Source organism: Python bivittatus, unplaced genomic scaffold (genome assembly GCF_059951505.1).
Source record: "Python bivittatus isolate LINGU-HERP-01145 unplaced genomic scaffold, Pbiv_v1 ctg000700_np1212, whole genome shotgun sequence".
Classification (NCBI taxonomy): domain Eukaryota; kingdom Metazoa; phylum Chordata; class Lepidosauria; order Squamata; family Pythonidae; genus Python; species Python bivittatus.
The window spans coordinates 51,706,994-51,731,583 of NW_028277098.1; the positions used below are offsets into that span (position 1 = coordinate 51,706,994).

Below are 24,590 nucleotides of genomic sequence, written 5' to 3' on the forward strand. Positions count from 1 at the left end.
AGTTAACTGAGAATCGCGGGTCGTTAAGTGAGTACCCACCCCATTATGGGCTTGGTCCCTCCCAGCCCCAAGCCTCAGTAAGGTAAGGGACTGCCTCCAACTCCCTCACCTGCTTATTTCCCCTCCATCTCTGCCCTTTTGGCCATCCTGTACTCTGCCTTGTGGGGCAGCAAGCAGCTCCAGAACTCTGCAGCTCTGGGGCTGTTTGCCATGCATCAGGAAACTGCAGCTACCCCAGCCCAGTCCCAGCTGCAGTGGCCCGCACCACCCTGCACCACCCTGCACAGACCCCTGCTGCCCTGGCTCTACCGCCCCAGCTGACCTTCATTGTCTTCTTGCTACCGCTGCTGATGAGGCATGCCCAGCCTGGCTACTGGGCCAGGCTAGGGCTGCAAAAAGCTCCTGGGCAGGGCTGGGCTTCACATTTCTTTTTTTGGGGGGGAACGTGAAACCAAGCCCCACCCAGCAGCTTTTTGCAAAGGGGCTTTTTGGTGCACCACGGTTCTTGGGCTGCTTTGGCTTTTTTTTTTCTTTTTTTTTTGCAGCACGAAGCCCAGCCCCAGGGACATACCTCAGCAGCAGCAGCAGGAGCAAGAAGATAGTGAATGTCAGCTGGGGCAATGGAGCACAGGGCAGCAGGAGGCCAAATGGCATAGATGGGAAGATAGGCAGGTGGGGGAGTTGAAGTGCCCCTGCAGTTGTAAGTATATGCAGACTGCCAAGCACCCAAATTTTGATCATGTGACCACGGGGCGCTGCAATGGCCATAACTTCGGTCATAAGTACCTTCGTTCAGTGCCATTGGAACTTTGAACAGTTGCTGAATGAATGGTTGTAAGTTGAGGACTACCTGTACTCAAATATTGATCAACTGCTAATCATATTGCACATTAAAGAAATAATGTTTAGGTTCATTTTTGGAGAAGAAGATGCTCAAAATTTTAATGCAGAGAAAAAGGGCCAATTACATGAGTTTCCAGTTTTAAAAGCCAAGATTCTATCCTCAAAATACTGTATTAGTTACAAATATCAGAACTTGTCTTTTAGAACATTGATTTGAGACAATGCATATAATCCAGTCTACAGAATTATTAGGTAATTAGTGTGTCGCTTGTTACCTTTTTGGCTTTGTCGATATGCCTTGAAGTCAAGATTTAGGCTTAAAATAAATATTCAAGCCTCTGGAATACAGGTAGTCCCCAGTTTAAGAACGAGTTCCATTCCCAATGTCTGTCCTTAAGTCGAATTTGTATATAAGCTGGAACAGTATTATTGTATAATACTATATAAGTAGTATTGTATAATTAACTCAAACCATTGTGTATTTAATTTGAATCATTGTGTATTTAACTTGAATTTTGCTACAAAAGGCTCCGTTCTTAACTATGGGTCATCTGTAAAACAGCATTCTTAACCTGGGGACTCCCTGTATATTAGTCTTTCACTCTCAGTACCGATCAGATATTTATGCCTAAGGAATATTAAATAAACTCTTTACTGAATGTAGGAATTGGTTACTCACTTGAGGCAGCAATTCAAAATCATGCCAATAATTGTTTAATATTGAATGGGTCCATATGACAAATATTTATTTAATTAACCCTCTATGAGGCAAAATCTTAACTGTATTTAAGAATGATTCATGAGGAGAAAACTGGAACCAAATGCTTAGTCTGTAAAGTACTTACACAACACTGATTGAAAGAGAGAAAATAAAATGGCCCAGATGGGGGGAAAAAAGTCTATGTGAACTTACTCTCCTGTTTTAATTTTGTTTCCCTTGGATAAATATTCCCCAGATTGCAGGAGTGAGGTCCAGCTTGGAAAACTCTGAATAAGATAGAATATTTGAACTTCTTCAGCCCCTATTTCCTTCTACATTTCCAGAAACATATTGTAAGTGATTACAAAATGCAGTTTGCTCAAAGGAGATTTCCTCCATATGCACAGAACAGTAGGGGGTCTATGTATTTTGCTATCAACAAAATGTTAAGAACAGCACATGTAAATATATCATCCAAAAAGCCTATGATGGACCTAAAGCAGCTTCAAACCAAAACTGAATATACTGTATTAGCTAACAACTAGGCAAGAATCACCCTAAATTAAGTAAAACTCAGTATCTTTGGTTATTGTAAGTTCGCATACAAAGAAAACATGAAGCTGGGATCCTTAAGGATGGCATTCTCAAACAGGCTTCCAACAAATAAGAGAACTGCTTAATTTCCAGCCTTGAACTGACCACTTAATGTGCTGTTTTCTACATTCTTCTCTGAAATTTTGCCATAATAAAAACATTTTAATTACCATTCTTTGAAATAACGTTTCCAAAAATAGAAAGGTTGACACTTTCCTCCTTTTTTTCTGCACAAATTATTTAGGGAAAAAAGATTTTCTCTAGGATACCAAAGAAAGAAGCTTACTGCCCTCAAGTGGTTAACGAATTATCTACTTTACATTACAAAACTGATTTCAAAGATTGCTTGGTATGACTGATACTTGGTCATCTACAAAGAACTTCATGCTGCCCAGCAGTTATGCCACAATATTCTATAAGAACACAGAAAAAGCTCAGAATCTGTAACTGACTACAGAAATCACATAAAAATCTCATGTCTCATGTAAGAAAGAAATATCCACACATAAAGCTACTACCAATCCTGGCTAAGTTAACATGCTTCAAAGTATAATCAATATTGCTAAATTTCAGATGTCACAGATTTAGCTAAATAAGGTTTTCACTATTAGAAAGGAACCTAGGGACCTTCAGAGCTGCATACGCCAACCAGTTTTGTCCCATCCAAAGTGGTCCTCTCAGGACACTTTGTTTATAGTAACCCAATTTTATGAAGTGAAGGAGGTCAGGACAGGATGTACTGTTTTTCAGTCACAGTGGTACCTCAGTTCACGAACTTAATTCGTTCCACGATTCTGGTCGCGAACCGAATTGGTCGCCAACCGAATCAAATTTTCCCATAAGGTTCAGTGTAAATAAGGTTAATCCATTCTGAACCATATGTATTTTTTTTTAACAACAAAAATATGAAACAAAGTACAGTACAGTACAGTATGAAGAGAGAGAACACTAACCTTGCTTGAGGTGACACCAAAAAGCTTCACAGCAAGTGTCTGTCTGTGACCGTGATCTCGCCTAGAGGAAGCCACGACCACGTGTCTGAGCAGGGAAGATGGCCACGGGTCATGTTCGTCACCCAATGCGGAGTTCGCGAACAGAAGCAAAATTTTGCAAACGCTGCTGTTCGCGAACTGAACTGTTCGTGAACAGAAGCGTTCGTGAACCGAGGTATTACTGTACTTTTGCTCTGGTACAGCCTCCCTCTGGAAGCTATGGTGGGAATCAGACATGAGAGAAATCCACATTTTCTCCAGAGAGGAGACTGAGGGAGAATCCAACACCGCCACCTTCCAATCAGATACTCTCCCTAGATCAGAACTCATCTCCCCAAGCTCTACCAGGGGGATAGAGAGTATCCATCCCATCCTGGTACAGGTTTGTTCACTATTTCTCTTGTCCAGATGTCTGACAGGAAGATGGGACTAATCAGGCTCTCTGAATTCAGTAAATCCACCACTACCCCTATTGAACAACTTGGCTCCTTCCCTCTGAGAGTCAAACAAGTTAGTAGGTTGCATGGCTGGTACAAGGATATGTAGAGGGGAATAAACAGAGGTGCAAGATTTCTTGACAATCAAAAATTGTGAGGCAAAGAGGGGCTGTATATTCAGTAATTAGTCCAGAGCACAAGAGAGTATTATCAGTAGTTTCCACTTTATCACTGTGTCAGCTGAGTGGGCAAGGAATATTTTCATGCAATTCCCCATGGCTTCAGAAGCTATATTACATATTGAGTGAAAACAGTAAAAGCCAGGCCCATGTGTCAGTGCTTAATGTTGTACGTCTGAGCTCCACTTTATTCTCAAATGCCTCTTTCTCTGAGCTCCCTGGGGCAGAACTGATTTTTTTTCCTGAAAGCCAGGCTTGGAGCACTAAGGACATCTGCATGCAATTTTATATACAATTTTATATGTGTGACACTTCACAGTTGATGCAGGGTGGAAAGATAGCCAGGTAATATTGTGCAAAATGTCCTAAAGTTTTACAATATGAACACTCTGTACATCAGCACTGCTTTTCTGCAGTCAACAATGGCTCCCAGCTGCTTGGATTCAACTTCTGAAGATTCTGAAGAATGGAGTGGGGATAATGGGAGATGATAATGGCATCTCTACTACATTGTCATTCTTCAACCCTCCTTTCTAATACCCATGCAACAAAGCAATAATGCTTCCAAGGGATTTGGTGTGCTCTGTTCATCAGATAGATCAACAATACTTAATTTTAGTCCACATACTGACCAAAAAGTTACTAGGCTCCCCACATGTGCATGTCTTTGAAATTTACCTTGTCAAAGTTGTCAAATCTCAAGGTTGGTTATTGACTGTCTGGTGGAGTCATCAAAGATATAACTCAGTCTGGCCATGAAATCAGAATAACTGGCTACAACAGGATTTTTATTTTCTAGGAGGAGGACTATCCATTTTGCAGCTTCTTAGTCAAGATACCAATTATAAAACCTACCCGGGGGTAATCCATAAGAAATTTTCCCTGTCTCAAAGTAATGTAAAATTCACATTTATGCATTAAACTACTCTGGACTTCCATCATACATCTCAAGCAATGAACCAGCAGAACAGTCATGACCGGTTCTGCTATGTCTGATAGCTGCTGGCCCGGCCCATCTGTTGCACTAACAGGTTCATCATCTGGTTCAAGTGGCCATTCTGGGCTGCCACATGGTCCTGATACTAAGCCACTTGACAGTATAGCAAAAAGTTAGCAAACTAAGCAGTGGTCATCAGCACACAAGGGGGTCAATCATCATGGTAGGATTAAGATACCTGAAGTTTTTTTTTTCCTTTTTCCTCCTATAAAAGTGGGAATAAAGGAGTTGCTGGAATTACTACCATGATTCTTCCACCAAGCTGGACTCAAAACAGACAGAACCAAATTCAGTAAGTAGATTTACTGAGAAGAGCAAATGAAGCCATTACAAAAGAATTCTAGCAATTGCTATCTCAGCTGCAAGCCCTATTTACAATGAAATCAAGGTAATTTGATTAATCCTTGCGATTCTTTCGCCTGTCTGCACAGTGTAACTGGCTTGAAGCTATTCTCTTTTGAAAGTGTGGGATAGTTTCTATCTACTGTCCTGTGGTAGCAGACTGCTTCAGGGATGCTAACTCCCATAGCAGTTTGGATATGACCGTGCTGTTTTTGAAAGTATACAGAGTTGCAATTAAGAATCCTTTGGAATAATTAATCAGCTACAGTCTAGGAAAAATTAGTCCAGCAATATTCATTCTCACAGGAGCTGAAATGCAATTTAAATAAAGCTAATATAAATGAGATTTAGCTAGCTGAGAATACTGTAATGTAATTTCCAAAATGTCATGTTATTAATATGAAGTTAGTATATTTTAAAAAATAAATGAACATCAAAGAGGCAAGATATTTCTACCAAGACACACATGAAATTATTTGAACATGCTGCTCTAGGAATTCAGTATTTACAATTTGCAAGTCTCTCTCTCTCTCTCTTTTTTTTTTTTTGACATTTTGTCCATGCAATATTTTAGGATAAGAGCCAAAGAACAGTAAATGATGGTTGGGATCCAAAGAATTTCCTGAGTAGGCAAAAGGCAATTATGACAATATAAGAGACAAAAGGGATCCCCGATTTCTATCAATTCACTTTCCTTAGGATTAAGTCCTTTATATAATATCCCACCATAACATTTCAGAAGACGTCTTAAATGTGAACAGTAAATTTTGGGGGATGAAAGAGACTACAGTAAAAATGATGCGAGGGAGAACTGTGTTGCATGAAAGAAATTCCATTTATATTTCTCTTGTTCTGATTGGTCTATGCTACATGTTTTTGGTTGTTACTGGAGCAAGAATCAGCCTCTCGCATATTTTCAGTTTTACTGAGGTAATCAGTTCTGCTGCTGCTGCCCAGATGCTAGGGATGTTATGCCTAGAGTTCTAGACAGCAATCAATGTTATAATGAGGTCACAGCACACAGTTATTTAAAATAACTATTATCAATCCAAATACTTCAAAGAAACCTGCTAATCCAAATGGACTGGCAAAAGCCTTCAAATCAACATAGTTTTTAAACCCATTTCCATTTACTCTGTCCTGCAATTCAAAGGGCAGGACAGAGTAATTTTACAAAGCAGACTATACATTCTAAGAGATACAGCATCAAATTTATGCCATCTTTAAATCCCCTGCATTATCACACCAGTGACAGCCTCCTCTGAAATACCTAATTCTGAAAATGCTCCACATAATGTAACTGCTTAAAATAGTTGCTTGTATGAATTAAATAAAGGTAAGCATGATATACAACCATCTTATGCTGGACTATTAAAGGCACTAGGTATTTGATTTTGCTGTCATTTCAGTGGTTACATAACTGAATCAACTGTTATGTGCTGTCAACATAAAACTGATCATTACTTACTTAAGGAATTCTAGAATAAGGGGTGTAGAACTAAAATATCTGCTAATTTTTAAGTCTCATATCAGTAATCAACCCTTTGGGTTTTACTATTTATGTTTTTCAATTTATTCAGCTAAATTGGGCTGAATGAGATACTATATAAATCTAAATAAATAAATAAATAAATAAATAAATAAATAAATAAATAAATAAATATCCCCAGTGTTTTGTCTTGAAAGGCTTAGTACTTTATGTCCCTCCACTGTGGAGTGGGATTTGCCTGATGAGAATAATCTTTCAGAAAATATTTCATTACTATCTTCTTTTTTAATAAAACTTTTATATGTTGATCATCTGAAAATAATGAAAGAAATGTTCTCTTTCAGGCAAGTCAGTATGATCTTTAAACATTATTTATAGTTTCAATTCTTACCATTTTCTTGCCAGTTTCGGTCTATCCATTTTTTTTTCTTGTCAAGGACTATTATTTTTTAGGAGTTCTAGCTGATTCTTTCCTGGAAATTTACTTCTTTTATGGCTCTGACTATTGCTTTCAGAATATTCCACACTGTTGGGCAAATATCTGAAGTAGAGCTAATTAAGAAAATTATTTCTTCCTTAATTTTACCTTTATTATCCTTTTGTCACAAGTCTAGAATTGGATGTCTATTGCCCAGGTTAAATTAACTACAGGTAAGGATAATATATTTCCCATTTTATTTGCCCATCTTATATTTGTAGCATAAGCCAACAATAAATGCGTAAATAAATCAAATGCTTTTACCTTTGCATCACCTTTTACACTGCAAAAGGTCGCACAACTATATCTACTGAGAAAACTGTGGAAGCAGCACCAAAGAAGTTATATTAAGTTTATTATTAATTGATCTATAAGTGGTATGACTTCATTGTACGAAGTCAGTGAACAGATAAAAAATTATGTGATTAACATAACTATAAAACAACAAACAGAAATTTAAGACACGGTTTAGTGAGAAACAGAGTGTTCCTGAGTCTCAAGTCTTTCCCCTTGATATGTTAAACATTAATATAAATTTTACTCTTCTCAGAGGTTAAAAATGGTTTCTCTGTTTCCCTTGCTTCCTTGAACAGGTGAAGGTTCCACCTTGGGAACTGTATCTTCATGGTATCCTATCATTGCCATTGTAGTCCTCCTTTGAGAGGTCCTGGAGAACCTCTAGCTTGATGTCATGTGGATGTGGGTTAACCAGTTTAAATGGACAAACTCCGCAATAAAGAATTTCAATTTTCCTGAGTTCATCTATGTTAGGATCCAAATCCTTGCATTTGTGGAGGGTCTCAGGGCCAATATCCTGCACAACTTGTGGTATATTACTGTTATATTTTAGCTCTCTAACACTGTGTAAGCCTTGATATGTTTTCTCTTCTCCTTGTATCTTCTGAATTTTCCGGGAAGTGCACCTTTAGTTGCCTTGTACACAGTGCTCTATAAGCTCTTTCAAAATTGTCCAGTGAAACTTCCAGGTCTGGAATGATCTCCGTAAGCAATTGATTTACAGTAGTAATATTTACCTGTAGCAATCAGTACCTTTTTCAGGTGGCAGGCACCACTGTGTCATTTCACATGATGTTGGGGACACAAAATGATGTTCAAAACAATACTAGCATAAATAATGTGAGAACATAACGTTCTTCTGAGTTTTGGCCAATTCAAATTTATTAAAAGAAAGTACAACATTTCAGGGCCAATAAGTGCTTTCTAGTGGTATTGTGGGCACAATGATGTCACAGGGGCACCATGCTACCATATAATTGTCTTCATTCTTTTTGATTCCTTTCAGAAATATATTTAAATGTCACATCTGGAGCTAAAAATCTTGAATCACAGTTATTTGATATTTTATCTACTTTTGATGCTTTAGTCCCAACATTTTATCTGCAACACTGGTTTCTCTACAGCATATAAATTATTCTAACAAGTGGTTGGGCTTGTTACAGACTGTGCCAGCCCCCACAGTCAATCATATATTTTTGACCGGGAAAACATGCAAAAAGAAGCAACCAAAATAATCAAAGAACTATAATTTTTACAATAATTCCAAACAACCTGTGTACTTTTGATAGTTTCAGAAGTATAGATTGATATTTTAAACTTCTTCAAGATTGCTTTCATATTTTTTTAGTTTTCAAACATTTCTGATACAGATTGCAAAAATTGTTTATCTGGTTAAATAGGCTAACTCCAGTAATAAGATATTTTCTTGTAAGCAGCTAAAGCAAGGAGGAGGATGTACCCAGATCCTTTAAAAAGCCCCTAAAGACTTTAAGGGAAAGAGCATAATCAGATGTACAATATGTCTGAATGTTTTAGAATTCTGGATTGTCTGGAATAAGCAAACATGGTTGTAACACATTGCTAAATCATTTCCTCTTGGAAGAAAAACTAAACAAATCATGAATCCTCCATCCTTGGTTTGTTTAGCATTCTTTCCAAACCAGCATCCCTGGTTTGTTTCTCAATTAACAAGCCAGAATAAAAACAGAGTTGTATAAAAAGTTCTATCATGACCAAAGTCTTCCATCATTTTTTCAAGAATTTAAATTCAGGTTACTTCTCAATAAGGCTTGCTGCCACAGATATGGAAACAAAATCAGGATCTACCAGCAGCAGCAAAACAAGTCAGACCATTTTCTTATGCATCTACTTTCTGTTTCCATGGAAATGGAAAGACACAGGGGAAAAAAAAATATACATCCAGTTTTTTCCTGTCTCAGACTGTCTTTGATATACAATCATGAGGGAGGGGGGGAGCCGTTGAAAGGAACAAGAAGAAAGGAGTAAGAATATGGTATCATATTTCATCAAAAAACTGGCAGAGGCTACAAAAAACAGCTACTGAACAATTTCCACAATCACTTAAAGAAGGGATTCTCAAACCATGGGTTGCAACCCTCCAACCAGTTTACACTCACTCCCACTTTACTGGCACTGGACTGGGCCATGTGAATGATTCAGGTACCAGGCTTCTTGTTTGACAGCCTTTGTGCCCAGAGCTCCCACAACAGACCCAATTGAACCCCCTGCCCACCAGGAATATAATTAGGGAATGATGGATGAGGGGAAGGTGAAACTAGGCAAAACACCTTGATCCTGGGCAAGTCATTCTGGGAAATGCTCAGGAGCAGGTGGGAGCTGTTGCAGAGGCTGTTCCCATGAGTACAAGGTCATCAAAGGAGAGCTCCAGCCCTGGGAGCACATTCTGGCAGTTCTAGGTATGAAAGCCTGGCTTGCCTACACACGCTGGATCACTGCCACAACACACTCCTACTTCACCAGGAGCAGCCAACAGCTGTCTTGTCCAGGCAGGACAGAAATTTTGTCTGAGAGCATGGTCCAAGAGTTTTTGTTATGGGAGAGGAGGATCACACAAATTCATTTATTATTTTAGGAAGTCATGGCATCACAAAGTTAGAGGATCTTTGATTAAGTGATTTGTAGAGTTTCAGAGCTGCAGTGTGTTAGGAAGATTGATCTGTATTTGCCAACAAGTAGAAGGTGTGAAGAGCTATACAAGGAACTTCTATAACAGATATTACAATTTGATTACACAAATCATCTATTGCTACTGATGGAACTCAGAGATCATGTATGAAAAGTCCCAAATCCAGTTCCTAGCTTTTTATCAACAGGCTCTCAGATGGTGGGACTGAGAAAGTCTGCTGTTTTAGACCATGGACACCTGCTACCAAATCAAATCATAAACATACTAATGACAAGTAAGCTATTCTTATAGATTAATAATAAGTATTCAAGTAATTTTCTAATTTCTTTACAATAAATTTTTCTCTTATCAGCTATGCTATTATATCCAATTGCAATAACTGTTAGGAGACATATTTAAATTTTAGACATACAAAACATACTTCTTGTTTGATGTGCTAGATTTGCATCATAACCAATTAAGTGTTTTCCATTTAATATCCGGGCTGTTCCTGCTGTTTATTCTTTGTTAGCTGCTTACTTAAAAAGCTGCAAGGAGGAGGTTAAGCAATAATCTGAAAAAAAGGGGACCCACTTCTTCCCTTCAATTTTACCTGTTCCCCAGGTAATCTGTATTACACAGGTTCAGATACGTTTGCTGCTTTGAAAAAGAAATGGTAGGTGGGAAGAAAAAAACATAACAAGTTTTAATTTATGCTGTTAACTTCCCTGAAAGCAGATTGACAAAGGAGAAGAATAACAAAAAATAATGCAGAAAGAAGGGGTCAGGAGTTGCTGGTGGTCCTCATACTAGCTGCGTACATTCCCTGTTGAACCACTGCCCATGTAGAAGCAACTCCTAGATGGAGTTCTGTACATGAAAGCCCATGACCCTAGAATACAATATTTTGTAAATTAGTGTTTACCCTCATTAGAGTCTCTATGCTTATTAGTAAATAAGTAAGTAAATATAAATTATTGCAGGGCCAAGATCCCTTGCACTGTATCTTCAGCAAGGACAGTTATTATACAACTATCCAGATATCTGCATCTAAAAAGAGAATCAGTCACTGAAGTCATGTTTCCCAAAGGGACAACAGAAAAATAATGGATTTAATGCTGCATCAAATTGCAGCAATATGAGGAAAGGAAATGTAATTCTATTAAATCAATGAAGAATCACGTAGGGCCTTTTTTTCCCCATCAAATTTATGGCATAAACCTCTGTGGAATAATGTCCATCAGCCATATAAAGAATTTTGCAAGTTGGCAAATATACTAGATATTCTATTCTCTGTTTTTTGTAACATCTCATCTTAGCAGAAGTTCTGGTTAGTTCTAATTATGATATTACCCAACCATAGATTTTGGACAGACAAGAGTATGGTTAAACATAAAGAAAATAACTCATAGGATATGTTCTACCAAAATTAAAGTTAAGCATACGATCCAGTGTCTTTCAGTGACATTAGCAGCAGTAGAAAATTCTAACAAAGGATGTTATTTAGTTTATATATAAAGTCATAAATTCAGACTTTAACAACAAACAGAACACTGTAATAGAATATCATATGATCTTCCAATCATTTAAGATCACATACAAAATATACTATTTCAAATACTTATTAGTTATACCAGTTGTAATACATTTTTTTATTTTCTAGCAGGCTTCACCAAAAGACATCATCTTATTTAGGCTGTGCCAACTTACCTGGGAATAAATCTCACCAAGCTACATGAGACTTATTTCCAAAAAGCCACACATCAGATCAGGGTTGTTATACTCCACTATACTTCTATTTCTATACATACACCCTTGTTATTTTTTAATTCCCCTGAAGTAATTTGGCATGCTGTTATGTAGACAACTCTTATCACAATAATGAAATTATTATCATAATTAAGTTGGGATAATTAAAGAGACATTTGATTTAAGACAGTTTTATAACAAGATGCTCAGGATCTGCACCCCTACCAAAAAAAAAAAGACTATTTCAATATTAACATCTGGGAAAAGGTGGTGATAGATGAAGGACTGTAAACCACCTCAATTTATTATTCCCTCTGGTCAGACAATCATTACCTGTATTAAATTCAGCTAAAGATCAAAAACTAACATATACCACCTCAACAGTATCCAAATTGTGAAAACTATTTCATATATCAGGAAAGTTTACGTGAACAGTAGAGATCATGGAATTTACTGACTTGTCTTCTCAAAATACTGTATTAAATCCAGAAAAGATAGAAAGGTGGTACATTCAAATAAAGTTAATTCTAAATGAACTATACATCCCTCTCATATCCAGGATTTCATGAACTATTTAATAATAAAACACTACCTCCAAACTTAATGAAGCACTAGAAAAGCAAATGATATTTCTCCATTTATGAGAAGACTACTTTAGTCTCCCCTGATGTGGTACCCTCTGCATGTGCTGGGACTACTGTTCTCTGAATTCCAAGCCACTGTGGCTGATGTTTGTCAGAATGGGTAGACTAGCAAATAGATTTTGGTTATATCTGTTTCTCTATGGACAATACAAAATGAAGCATAGGAACATGGGATGTAGTAGTTGTATCTCAGCTAAGTAGTTGTATCAATGAATATCAAATAATTCATTTGTACAGCCAATGCAAAACCATCTCTTAGGTTACATAGATATCCAGTAAGTTTGTGTAATGGTTCAGTTTTGAAGGTAAAAACGGTATTTTGGAGCATGTATGTAGCAGCTCCTCAACTCCTTAAACCAGCTATCTCTTTTTACAAGGTAGTACAGCTGCCCTCTGCAGCTGCAGAGCAATCCTAGGAAAAAGATGCATTTGATTTAAGGAGTTGCAGACACGTGCTGCACAGCCTTAATATATAAGCCAAAGAAAAGGGGGAAATGATAATAATATACCTCTACTTATAGAGTAAAAGACCACCTGAAACAAAGGCAGAGGATTTACACAACTCCCAAAGGCTTATGCATCATTATTAATAGCATGAATTATAGCCATAGCCCTGAAAATGTCTTTATGTAGTCAAGAGTAGGAAATGTACGATTTATTTTAAATATTCAAGTAATCAGTCTCGATAACAAGAACACTCAGAAAAGGCAAATTTAATGTTACAGTTTATGAAATGATCCAGCAAGCGTTTGAGTTTTCCTTAGGCTGTTCTGAAGAGATAAACTTTAAAAAATATTAAAATTACTTAGCTATAAATCAACAGAGATTCTCGGGTGGCTTGTGCAACCATTATACTTACTCGAATCCTCCCATCGGAGAAGATGCAGTTTCCAAGCTGAGTAATACAGAAACCCCAAGACCAGAAAGAGGCAGAGAGCAAGTAGCACGTTACGCATAAACACCAGCAGTCCCATCTTCATATGGGAGTAGCTCTTCTATAAAATCTGGGAGGAAAAAAACAATTTAAGCTTTCTATTTTCAAGTTAGTTTATGTAGCATAAAGGTTAAGATGTTTGAGTAGGACTGGGAAGATCAAAGTTCTGGTCTCCCTTGGTGACTTTGAGTAAGCTACTCTCATTCAGCCCAGACTACTTTGCACAGATGATGTTACAGGGAACAAATGAAGGAAAGAGTCTTATGTATACCAGCTTGAGTTCCTGGAGAAAAGTTAGGATATAATTCTAATAAAGAAATAAAGTCAAAAACCAAGCATGTCTAAACTATCAAAGTATGTTCCATTCCCAACATATACAGTATCCAGACATTCTTATCCATGACATCCCTGAATGGAAGTAAGTGAAATGAACAGAACGCATTTCTGAATAGTTTGCTGCTTTTTCAAGCTTGATTTAGAAATACTACTGCTAGGTATTATTAAAATGTTTAATCTGAGGAACCTGTTCACTACTGAATTGTTTCTCCGGAATATATTATTTTGGTTATTTAAGACAATACCCAAAGCATCAAACAAGTAAATTGTCATGACAAAAAATATTCCACAGAACTAAGAAATGACACTAGAAAATACAATATAACCAGTATCTCTTATATAACTAAACTGAAAATTACTTTAATTTATACAAATTTATAATAACCCATTTCCCCCTTTACTTTAAGTATACCAAAGTATGTGTTATGATGATCCACATTTTCTGGAATTGTACAATAGTATATGGCACTATAAACTAATATTAGCCTATACTGATTTGTCAGATGGTTCTATAGAACCACTCTCATTAGACCCTGGAAAATTAGTATTATATTGCTAATGTCATAATGAAGCGAGAATTAGTGCTTGCTCATAAGGAAGATATAAATCCACCATTCTAGAATGGACTACTAACTTAATGCATGAGTCACTGTGCTTAAATCAGTAGCTCGTCACAAGGATGAGTATTTTGGAGGAATTATTTATCTGCATTATTTTGGAACAGCAAAATACAAACCTAAATCAAGAGACAGAAGTGAGCCACAAGCTTAAATACACCTTCCTTCCTCTGTCCTCTCTTTAGCAAGAGCAGCTTAATTAATTACTTCCTGTTTTGATCCAACACCATTCTAGAATGCTATCTTAAATCCAGCAAACCACAAAAATCCTAAAAGAAGAACTCATGATTAAATGCACACATTAATGAAAGAACAAACAGTGAGAAAGGGAAGCACTCAAGCCTGTTTCATTTTTTTAAACAATTTTCACTGAAAATTTGAAAAGCAATAATAGGAACTAATATACACTAAATAGAACAGAGAAAAGGAAAAGGAAAGAGAGAAATAAAAGCTAAAACTGCAATAAGAAAAAAAGTAGAAGAAAGAAAAAAGAGAAAGATATAAAGAAAGATATAAAGAAGTGGCTTCCAATATTCTTTACAGCAGTTATAAGTACAATTATATTTTAACCTCTCTCTCTAAAGTTACATCATGACTTTCTTCTTTCTATAATCTATCCTGTCTAATCATCAAAACCATAAATCACAAGTAGATTTTTTTTCATCTTTATTCAAAAAGTCCATAAGGGGTTGCCAGGCACCAATAAATGTAGATATTGTCCTTTCTCTAATCAAAGAGGTTAATTTGTCCATCTCAGCAAGTTCTGTCAATTTTACCAACCATTCCTCCGTGGTGGGTAATGATGAATCTTTATGCATATAGTAATCTCACTGCAGTAATCATATACTGAAATATCTTCCATGGCTTTTTTCTAACTGTTTATCCATCCTAAAAGAAAAGTACTGGCTTCAACTGAATATTCATCTTTAAAATTCTCTGTATCAATGTATGCATTTGGATCCAAGCCTGTTTCGCTTCCAGTTCACTATCCCCTGCAGCGAAACACTGTCAGCGAAACACTCTCTGAGTTCACACCTTGTTAAATTACATACTTGTTAAAACCACCAAGGCCAGTATGATGTATTCTTCATTGTGTTAAATTTAGTTTCTCTATTTTATTAGAACTTTTTAACGGGATACTTGCCAATGTGTTCTGAATTCCACAACAGTCCCAGGCGAACAGAAGAAATTGTGGTGATGTTCATGACTTTTTGAACAGAAGGTGACATTTAGACCCATAGGCATATGAACTGATTTCAGGGTAAACCGGGGCATACATTAGTTAGATATATCCATATTGTAACGCTAAACCATAATGTGGTTGTTTGGATTTAGCTTAATGTGTTTTTCTATAAATTTTGATTTATGGCTTAGTGTGTTCTCGAGCCACTCAGCTGTGGTTTATCGCAAACACAATGATCAAGCAAATCATGAGAACAAGATGTGTGTCTCAAGCTGCTGGACTGATACATACATTGCCCTTTCCCCTGCCTCACTTAGTCTTGCTCACTTGACATAGGAGAAAACAAATATGAATGAGCACTTTGAGAATTAAAAGAGAGGCTCCTTTTTTATCTCTTGGCAACAAAATAAAAGTACCACTGCCACTTCAGCCACCAAGCCACATACAAGAACTCTGAAAAAGGCAACTTCGTGCTGGGTTAATTCCAGCAGGTTGCCAAACCCTGGCTGCAACTTTCCATTATCTGTTTCTAAATACCTTCTCCAAACATGTGGCAAGTGAAAATGCCATAGGCTGGTTGTGCTGACAGCACTGTGGTAAAAAAAATTTTTTTTTTTAAATCCATAAATAAATAAGCAACCCTGAGAGTTTCCTTCGGCATCAAAAGACAGGACGGACGGCACCCTCTCAAAGATGCTGTGAACATGGAATTATAATTCCTACCCTGAGCCCTGCTCCCTGCTATGCAGTTCCCTTGAGCTTCAATATCCCATTTGACCAAATAACTAGGAAAGGCCATAACCTGAATGTCTCTATGCATTGTATATATCCTGCTGTTGCACTGTTTGTTGCTTCCTTCCCGCCAATTTGCTGTGAAAGATATCCCATCGACAGCCAGCTGAAGCCCCAAAGTTGCAACTGGACAAATTAGAAATCTAAATTTTTTAATCCACGCCAATGCCATTATTGCAATACTGTACTACTGCTAAAATAAAAACAAAAACCTTTTAATCATAAGTTCAATAAAAGGCAAAGCTGCTTAAAATGGGAAGATCCAGTTCTCACTATTAGTGTTTGTTCTGATCTTTCGTAAATATCTACAAAGCATACACTACCCTCCTCAGCCTCTGGTGTGACGATCACCAGGTGATCCACCGTAGTCTTCCCATATTCATCAGCCAAAACTGGTATACTACCTGAGCCCCTCACCTCCCCATGTCCACCAAAAGTCAGCTGGCCAGATCAGAGCCACTCACTGCCTCAGCCTGCCGTCTCCCTGCATTCACTGCCAGTCAGGTGGCCAAATAAAAGCCCATTCACCAACTCAGCCCCACATCCCTGCATTTACCACCAATCAGCTGTTCACCTCCTCAATATCCACCACCCTATGTTCCCTGCCAGTCTGCTGGTGCCCAGTAATCAATCAGTGGCTGAAACCTGGTTCACTGAAGCATGCAAAGGTGAACTCCCAAGGTCCTGAAATCAGAAACAGGAAGGGGTTGTTTATTTAATTGTATGATGCTGGCACTTTCAAAATATTTATTTAGTTGTCCAGGTCCACAAATACGGAAAGTTGAAGAAACACTAGTTTAAATGAATAGGAGTAACTGATTAAATTGTTATTGTTGTTTATTATCCCAAATTTACTGTGGATTTTAACCAAAGTATATATTTTAAAATTATTCTTTCTGCTTCCTTAAATCTTCAGTCGTGCTTACAGGTGAAACAAAGGATTCAGCAAATGAGTCTGTATGGAAATATTGCAGTCTCATGCAAACCAACTCCGGAACAAGCTCCACCAGATTCAGTTAAGCTTATTCTCAGCTAAGTGTGTATAGAACTGTATCGTAAGACTGTATTAGATATAGCAAATCGTGGTTGGCTCTTTTCTCTGAATCACGCTGGTTTACAAATCATAGCTTGCAAGAGGCTACCAAGTTCAGTTATTCAGCCACAGTTAAATCTGTTTTGAGGCCACAGTCTGTCAGAATTCACAGTAAAAGCCAGTCTTAAAAATATCCAAAGATCAGAACAAGGATGAGAAAGCAGACAAACTATGGAAAAAATCCAAAATGAATCCTATATTAATGGCAGGGTTCAGTGTAATATTCACCACTTCCATTTTTAAGATTACCATCATCCCCCACACCAAGACTTGACATTACTAGCAGAATCGTAGTAACTTTAGGAATCAGCATATATGAATTTTACCCTAAATTAGCCTCCTGCTTCGATTATATATATGCACATGTATGTGTATGTATAAATAAAGAAGAAAATAAATGATAACAATGTCAACTTTAACAACTCACATCACCTAAACTACAACCACAAATACAAAACATCAATCTAATTCAAAATCAGAGTCATAAATCATAGAGTTGGAGGGGACCTAAGAGGTCATCAAGTCCAATCTTCTGCAAACTGCAGAATTCACTACCCCACTGTTTCTTAAATTTTTTTCTCTCAGGATCCCTTCCCACTTTTAAAAATTATGGAGGATCCCCAAAGAGCTGTTGTTTGTATAGGTTATATTTATCAATATTTACCATATTAAAAATTAAAATGGATGCATTCGCTGCCGCTTCCACTTCTCACAATTGTTTGATGGGATTTTAATATTGTATTATTTTTCAACATAGGCTGGCAAATAATTCTGATTTTGAGGACCTCTGAGAGGGTCTTGGGGGACCCCATAGGTCCTAGGACCTCACTTTAAGAAACACTGAACTACAGCATTCCCAATAGATGACTATCTAGCCTGTTTGAAAAACTCCAGTGAAGAGGAAGAAACCACTCCATGTGGTCACCTATTCCACTTACTGACAGCTCTTACTGTCAAGAAGTTCTTCCTAACATCTAATCTCTATTTACAACCTTGAAGTTTCATTCCATTAGTTCTAGTTTTACCATCTGGAGCAAGTGAGAGTAAGTCTGAACCTTCTACAATGTGACAGTCCTTCAGATATTTGAAGACAGCTATCATGTCCCTCTCAACCTTCTCTTCTGCAAGCTAAACATGCCTAGATCTTTCAACTATTCCTGTAGGATTTGCTTTCTAGTTCTTCTACCATCTTTTTAGTCCTTCTCTGACTTATTCCAGTTTATCAATGTCCTTTTTAAACTAGGGTATGCAGAACTGAATACAACTGAGCCCTGACCAAGGCAACGTAGAGCAGAATAATTACTTCCCACGACCTGGATGCTATGCTCCTCTTGATGATCCTCAAGATACCATTGGCCTTCTTTGCATCTGCATTACACTGTTGGGACATGTTGAGTTTGTGATCCACTAGTACACCCAAGTCATTCCCACGTGTGCTGCTCGAGTCAGATTTTCCCCATCCTGTACATGTTTCTTTTGTTTTCCTTACCTAGATGTAGGACTTTACATTTCTCCCTGTTAAATTTTATTCTATTGTTTCCACCCACTGTTCTAGCCTAAGTCTTTTGGAATTTTTTCCCCTTTCCTTCCCAGTATTAAACACCTCATCCTATCCATGGCTTGATGAAAGAGCCAGGTCTTCTCTTGACCTCAGCATTTCTTTTGGTTGAGCCATTATGGTGTTTGTGTGTGGCCTGAGCCTAACAAAGCTATAACTATATTTCGTTGACCCAAAAAGAGTTGATGGCCAGTAATCCTTTGGTCATTACAATAAGAGAAAATAGCCAATTATGGTTGGAGAGTATTCCTGTAGCTTCATTCAAAGGTCAAAGAAGAACACTAACTCATGCTGTTCCTTTTTTAGTCAACATTTGATTTTGCTCTTTAAGAGATCCTATAAAAATATAAGTCCCCTTGAACTTAACAGGGATAGGGTACAGAGATTTGTTGTAGTGATATGAACACTTCATCATATGCTCAGCCATACATGTGCGTGTAAATAAACAGTATCACAGAAACACTAACAGACTCCAGTGATCTTCCAGATTAGTCAAGCAGGCATTCTCTGTTATAGCACCTGCCCTTTCAAAACCATACCCCACCCCCAATCCTGTTGGCATTTCATAACTGTTTGAAAACCAGGATGTTCCCCCAACCCTATAGTTTGGATGAACTCATCTTTGAGGTATTTCTTGACGTGATTGTGATTATGTGTTTGATTGCCCTTGGGTGCCATTGTGCTATTCTTGTATTATTCTTGTTTACTGTTATTATATATTATGTTTGTTCTGTTGGTTTTAATCCTAAATTCACCACACAGAGTCATAATTTGCAAGATGGGCAGCTCTATAAATTGAAATAATAAATAATAATAAAATAAATAAATAAGTCTTGTGCATGTCATGGCATCTCTGAAACTTCTCATAGCTTAGATGCGGAGTTCATGTACATAACAGCATTCAAAGCAAACTCATAATTCAAAGTAATAACAAAATCAGTTTGTAGCTGAAACTTGCCCCTCTTTATAAAGCACTAAGTATTATCCTCAAAGCCTCTCTGTGTTCTCATACACATAGCTCCAGTCACATTGTAAATTCTTGCATTCAACCCCCTGGAGCACTTATGGGAATTCATCATGAGGAAGTGCAAGTGATTGCAAATAAGCCCCAAGAGACACAATTGCTTGTGGCTGAACTGCAAGGCTTCAAAATGTAGGTGGAAGTTGAATGTCTGAACTGCCTTGTAAAAAAAAACCCTCCTCAGCAGTAAAAATTAGTATGTGAAAACATTACACCAAAAACTCTTTGTCTGACATCAAACTCTAGTCTATGTGTCCATAAACATGCTGTTTAATGAAGATGTATATGAGATAACATAGACCTTCATAAAATCAGAACAAGTTGATGAAACTCATAAGGAAACTCTCCAATAGAAGAAGAAAAGGATCAGATCCTTCTAGATATTCACTGAACAAAACTATTCTGGTTGCTAAACTCTATTAACTATGTTTTTCCTGACAGATTATCTTCATTTGAACAAATGTCATTCTGGATAGAAATAATTAATATAAATGTCTGAACTGTTTCTATTTCTTAAGATCACATAGGTAATCCTAACTGTGTGGGACATAGTCCCAGATTTCTTTTACTTTGGTTCTTTTTTATTATTTTGTTTCTTTCCCTTTTTGGTTCTGTATATGTAATCTGCTTCTTGATGGTGTGTTCTCTTTAAAAAGCAAATAAAACTGAGGGAGCAGTTGGAAGCTCTTTCTTTAACCTGCCAATGCAGATACATTTCTGAACAGAACCCATCAGATACTCCCCACACTTTAAACAAAACAGCTTGGCTTACAATCTGAATCGGCATTCTTTCACTTTGGGGTCATTCAATAATGCAGCCGGGGAATTTCTTTGGCCACTCAGGGATAGAGGCGAATAGTTCATTCAAGCAGCGGAAACACAAGTGGAAGAAACCTCAGGCATCAACAGATTTAACCAGTGCCCTGACACTCCTTTTCCCTCATGCTTCCTGCCCCTTCACTGCAACATACCCTATTTTTGGCATAAGAGTACAGGTAGAGCAACTTGCATACCCCCACATGTTGTAATCCAACAGCTCCAGCAAGCATGCACAGTGCTTAGTGGTGATGCAGGCAACTGGAGCCAAACAACTGGAGGATGAGTTGATGGCCCCTGTCAAAGTGGAACCAACCTCTGGCTATTTCAAAAGAAACTACCAGATTTTTTAAACATAACAATTGGCTTCAGGCAAACCATTCTCCATCCCACTTAATGGACTTCCCTGCCCACTTCTTTCACTCCTGTTTTTATTCCTTCCAAACTGTCAGTTTCAACCAATTCCACCCAGCAATTAATTCCAAGACGCTGCCGGTTAAAAATAATAAACAAATCCCACCACAAATAAATAAGAATGGCTGATCGAGTGAGCAGGAACTATCTGCATGGTGAGACTGGGACCACATCATAGATGGAAAGAAAGACGAAACGAAGCGCCACGCAACTATGATGACAAGGGGGCCCATCTCGCCAAATGGGAACGAGTTGAAGCACAGAACATCTGAATGGGGGCGGGGAGGCGGATAGTGCCATAACCTACCGGGAGAGATGGATCTTCAGGCCCGGACAGAAGAGCAAGTTTTAGGAAGGAGAAATAGGCCAGGAAGGGCGCAACGCGAAAAATCTCAGCGGGACGGGCATCTGACCAGGACAAAAAAAAAAAAAAAGCGGGGGGGGGGAGACAGAAGGACGCAGAAGCGGAGCACTCTCTCACTTCCTCCTCCTCTACTAGCCCGATTTTGAGATCACATCCCTCCTCCGCGCTCCCTTGCTTACCGGAGTAGCGGGCCGATTCCGGCCACCTTTCCTGCGGGCTCGGATTCTGGACGCCTTGCAACCCGCCATGCCGGGCCGAGCAGCGGCGGCAGTGCCCCTCACCGGCCTCTAGGGCAGGGGTCGATCACCAATCACACAACAAGGCGGACCTTCTAACGACCAATGGGGGAAGGCGAGGGGCACTCTTCACTACAAGCCCCACAGCTGTGGGAGAGCGGTGGGATTCACGCTGCCCAATCAGACACAAGAAGGGCTCTCACCCACTCAAGCGTACCAAGAAGAAGGCGCGCAACTGTCCAATCAATGGAGGCAAGGAGCGGAGGGGGCTACAGAACGTCCAATCAGTTCGGCCACATTTTCTCTCCCCCTCCGCTCACTTCAGTCTTGGACGGGGCACTAGAAATCTTCTTTAGCCAATTGCGACATAGCGAAGGAGGACGGTTGTTCCCGGCATAGTTTGGAATGGTCAGGAGGGCATAAATAAGGAAAGCAATCTCAGACACTGAAAGGGGAAGAAAGGGCCCGATCTTAACCTATCTGCCCCAAATGTACATTGTTACTGCTGCTACCCTCTAGAGGAAAAGATATAATTTAAATGCGGTAACTAGTGTAGATTTGTGGCATATCGCGAGGCGCCATTGGCATCCCTCCATCTTCAAGGTCAAATTGACCTTAGTAGCTTTATTAGAACAATGTGCTTACCCGTTTTAATAACCATGGTTTAGTCAGTTAACCACTCCGTCTGGATTTTGCTGATTACATTGTGGTTGTTAATTTATGGCTTAGTGTTTTCTGCAAACTCAACCAGTACACCATGAGGATCCAGAAGGCTTGACTACCCATCTATAAGAAGCCTGTCATGCAAATACAGCCACTGTCTTGCTTCAATCATCAAAGAGGGTTTGCCCCAGGATAGGAACCCCAGAAGAAGGCTTCACAGCAGACCAGCAAACCAGTCCAGAAGCACTCTGAAACAATTCTTTCTAACAGGAGGAGCAAGAATAATCTCCCAGTGCAGAAAACCAAGCCAAGGACTGGAGGGACAAGTGTGGGATTGGGGTAATAAATTCCTACAGCAGAGGGGCGAGCCAAGGAGTAACACAGCCCTCCCAGTAGAACGGCAGGTCAGAGCAGAACGGTGTCTCTGGCAAGGAGAACTAGGAGGCTGGGGGTTGCAATGGCTGCTTGGGGACTAGGAAGTGGTATTCCAGGACTAGGAACTGAAAAGACAACCACTGGTCACGAAGCAACTGATAGGGGGCTGGCAGCAGAACCATCGATACAGACCTACCCCTGAGGGCTTGAAAGAGCAGCTCTGGGATCACTGATGTCATACAGATACCCCGACTCATAAAACGATTTAAAGAAGTATCAGCACTTTAATTTTAGTTTTTTCCATCTCCACCCTCTTGGCCCACCAAATTGCTTGATATGATTGTCACATCTTTGAAAAGACATTGTCAGGCTCCAGATTTACTATTTAATAGTAACCATAAACGTTCTTCCTTTAAGTCCTTTAATATGCCTTGCACATTAGATATTCTGCATCTTTTTCTCCCCGATGTAGTTCATACTTTAAGAAACTTAAAAAATAACAGAGTAGAAAGTGTACATATATCTGGGACGGGATACACAAAATAACAGTAAAGCAATGGTTTAAACTAACGTAGCAGAAAAGGCAACATAGCGTGTTTCACTCCCCTTCCTTTTAGCATCCATTCCACGCTTTACCTGTGGCTTGCACTGATTCCGTGGCCCCGGGTCGTATCAATAGGCATTCTATACACCCGTGATTTTGGACACATTCTCATTCTTTCCAGGGGCGGCGTCCTCCTCCGTTTTTGCAGGTCCCACTTCAAACGAGCCATAGAGATGCTGGGGAATCGGGCGCGTCGCTTCCCATCTCATATAAATGGCTGCATTCTCTCTGATTCTTCCAAACCTCCTTTTGCTCTCGCAGTGCTTCCCCACCATGTTACACGGGGTCATTTTTATTGATTTACCCGATCTGGAAATGCAAAACCAGCTCCGCGAAGAAAGCCAGTACGGCTGAGTTAAGGCGGCGTCAAGACACAGCAGCGGAACTTACGTTGAGGAAAGCTCGCAAGCGGTTAGTCCTCTCCGAGCAAAACCGCTTCCCAGGAAAGACGGAGGCGCTGTCGTGGTCGGAACGTACAAGAAGAGAACATGCAAAGAGAAATTTGCAGAGGCAATCTTTTTCAGTCCCTGCGTGGATGTAGCAACATTATTCGTTCTTAGAGCAAAAGATTGCCAGCTGCAGATATCAGCAATACAATTCTATAGGAAGAAAAAGGCTGCCGTCGACGTTAAGATACGAAAATTGGAACTGCCTCATAATAAGTCTTGATTAGGGCTATGAAGTGATCGGGATTCAAGGCGGAGGTGGATGCGCATATCACTCCTGTTGGCAGCTTCTTGAAAAAAGCTGCATCTCAAAAAAAGCACATTTGATTATGGTTTGTGAGCTGAACCACTGTGGTCGATTCAGCAGACTTAGATTAACCCTGACCTAATGCACGTGTACACCAAATTACTGACTGGGTTGGGGTGAACATGTGCCTGTATGAGGCACCTGTATGGGTTCATATCACTCTTGCCCCACAACTCAGAAGGTCTGTTCTTGACAATGGTGCTGTGTCAGAAGAATATGGAGGGCACCCTAAGAACAACAGTGCTGGCTCACACATTTAGAAGTAATCAGTGGAACATACATTACCATCTTAGGAGGAAGACCTATGTAAGGTAATTCCATTCAGATTTTAAAGCAGCCTCCCTCAACCTGGTGTCCCAGGTATTCTGCTAATATAGTTGGCCACACTCAGTGGGATCCTGAGAGCTGTGGGTGCCATGTATCTGGAAAACACTGGGGAATAG

The 24,590-nt window shown here is 39.0% G+C and overlaps 1 protein-coding gene across 13 annotated transcripts in view; it reads right to left on the reverse strand.

Moving 5' to 3' along the window:
• The window catches only part of ST3GAL3 (ST3 beta-galactoside alpha-2,3-sialyltransferase 3), a 212,547-nt gene extending 188,772 nt beyond the window's left edge, over positions 1 to 23,775 (reverse strand). For 3 of the 13 annotated variants that reach the window (XM_088153069.1, XM_088153073.1, XM_088153068.1), the window contains exons 1-2: positions 21,696 to 21,919; positions 13,248 to 13,392 (exon numbers count right to left, since the gene is read on the reverse strand). In XM_088153069.1, the coding sequence (XP_088009195.1) occupies positions 13,248 to 13,368 (121 nt within the window). In that variant the 5' untranslated portion in view covers positions 13,369 to 13,392; positions 21,696 to 21,919. 13 annotated transcript variants of the gene reach the window in all.
• Positions 23,776 to 24,590: the final 815 nt, after the last annotated feature.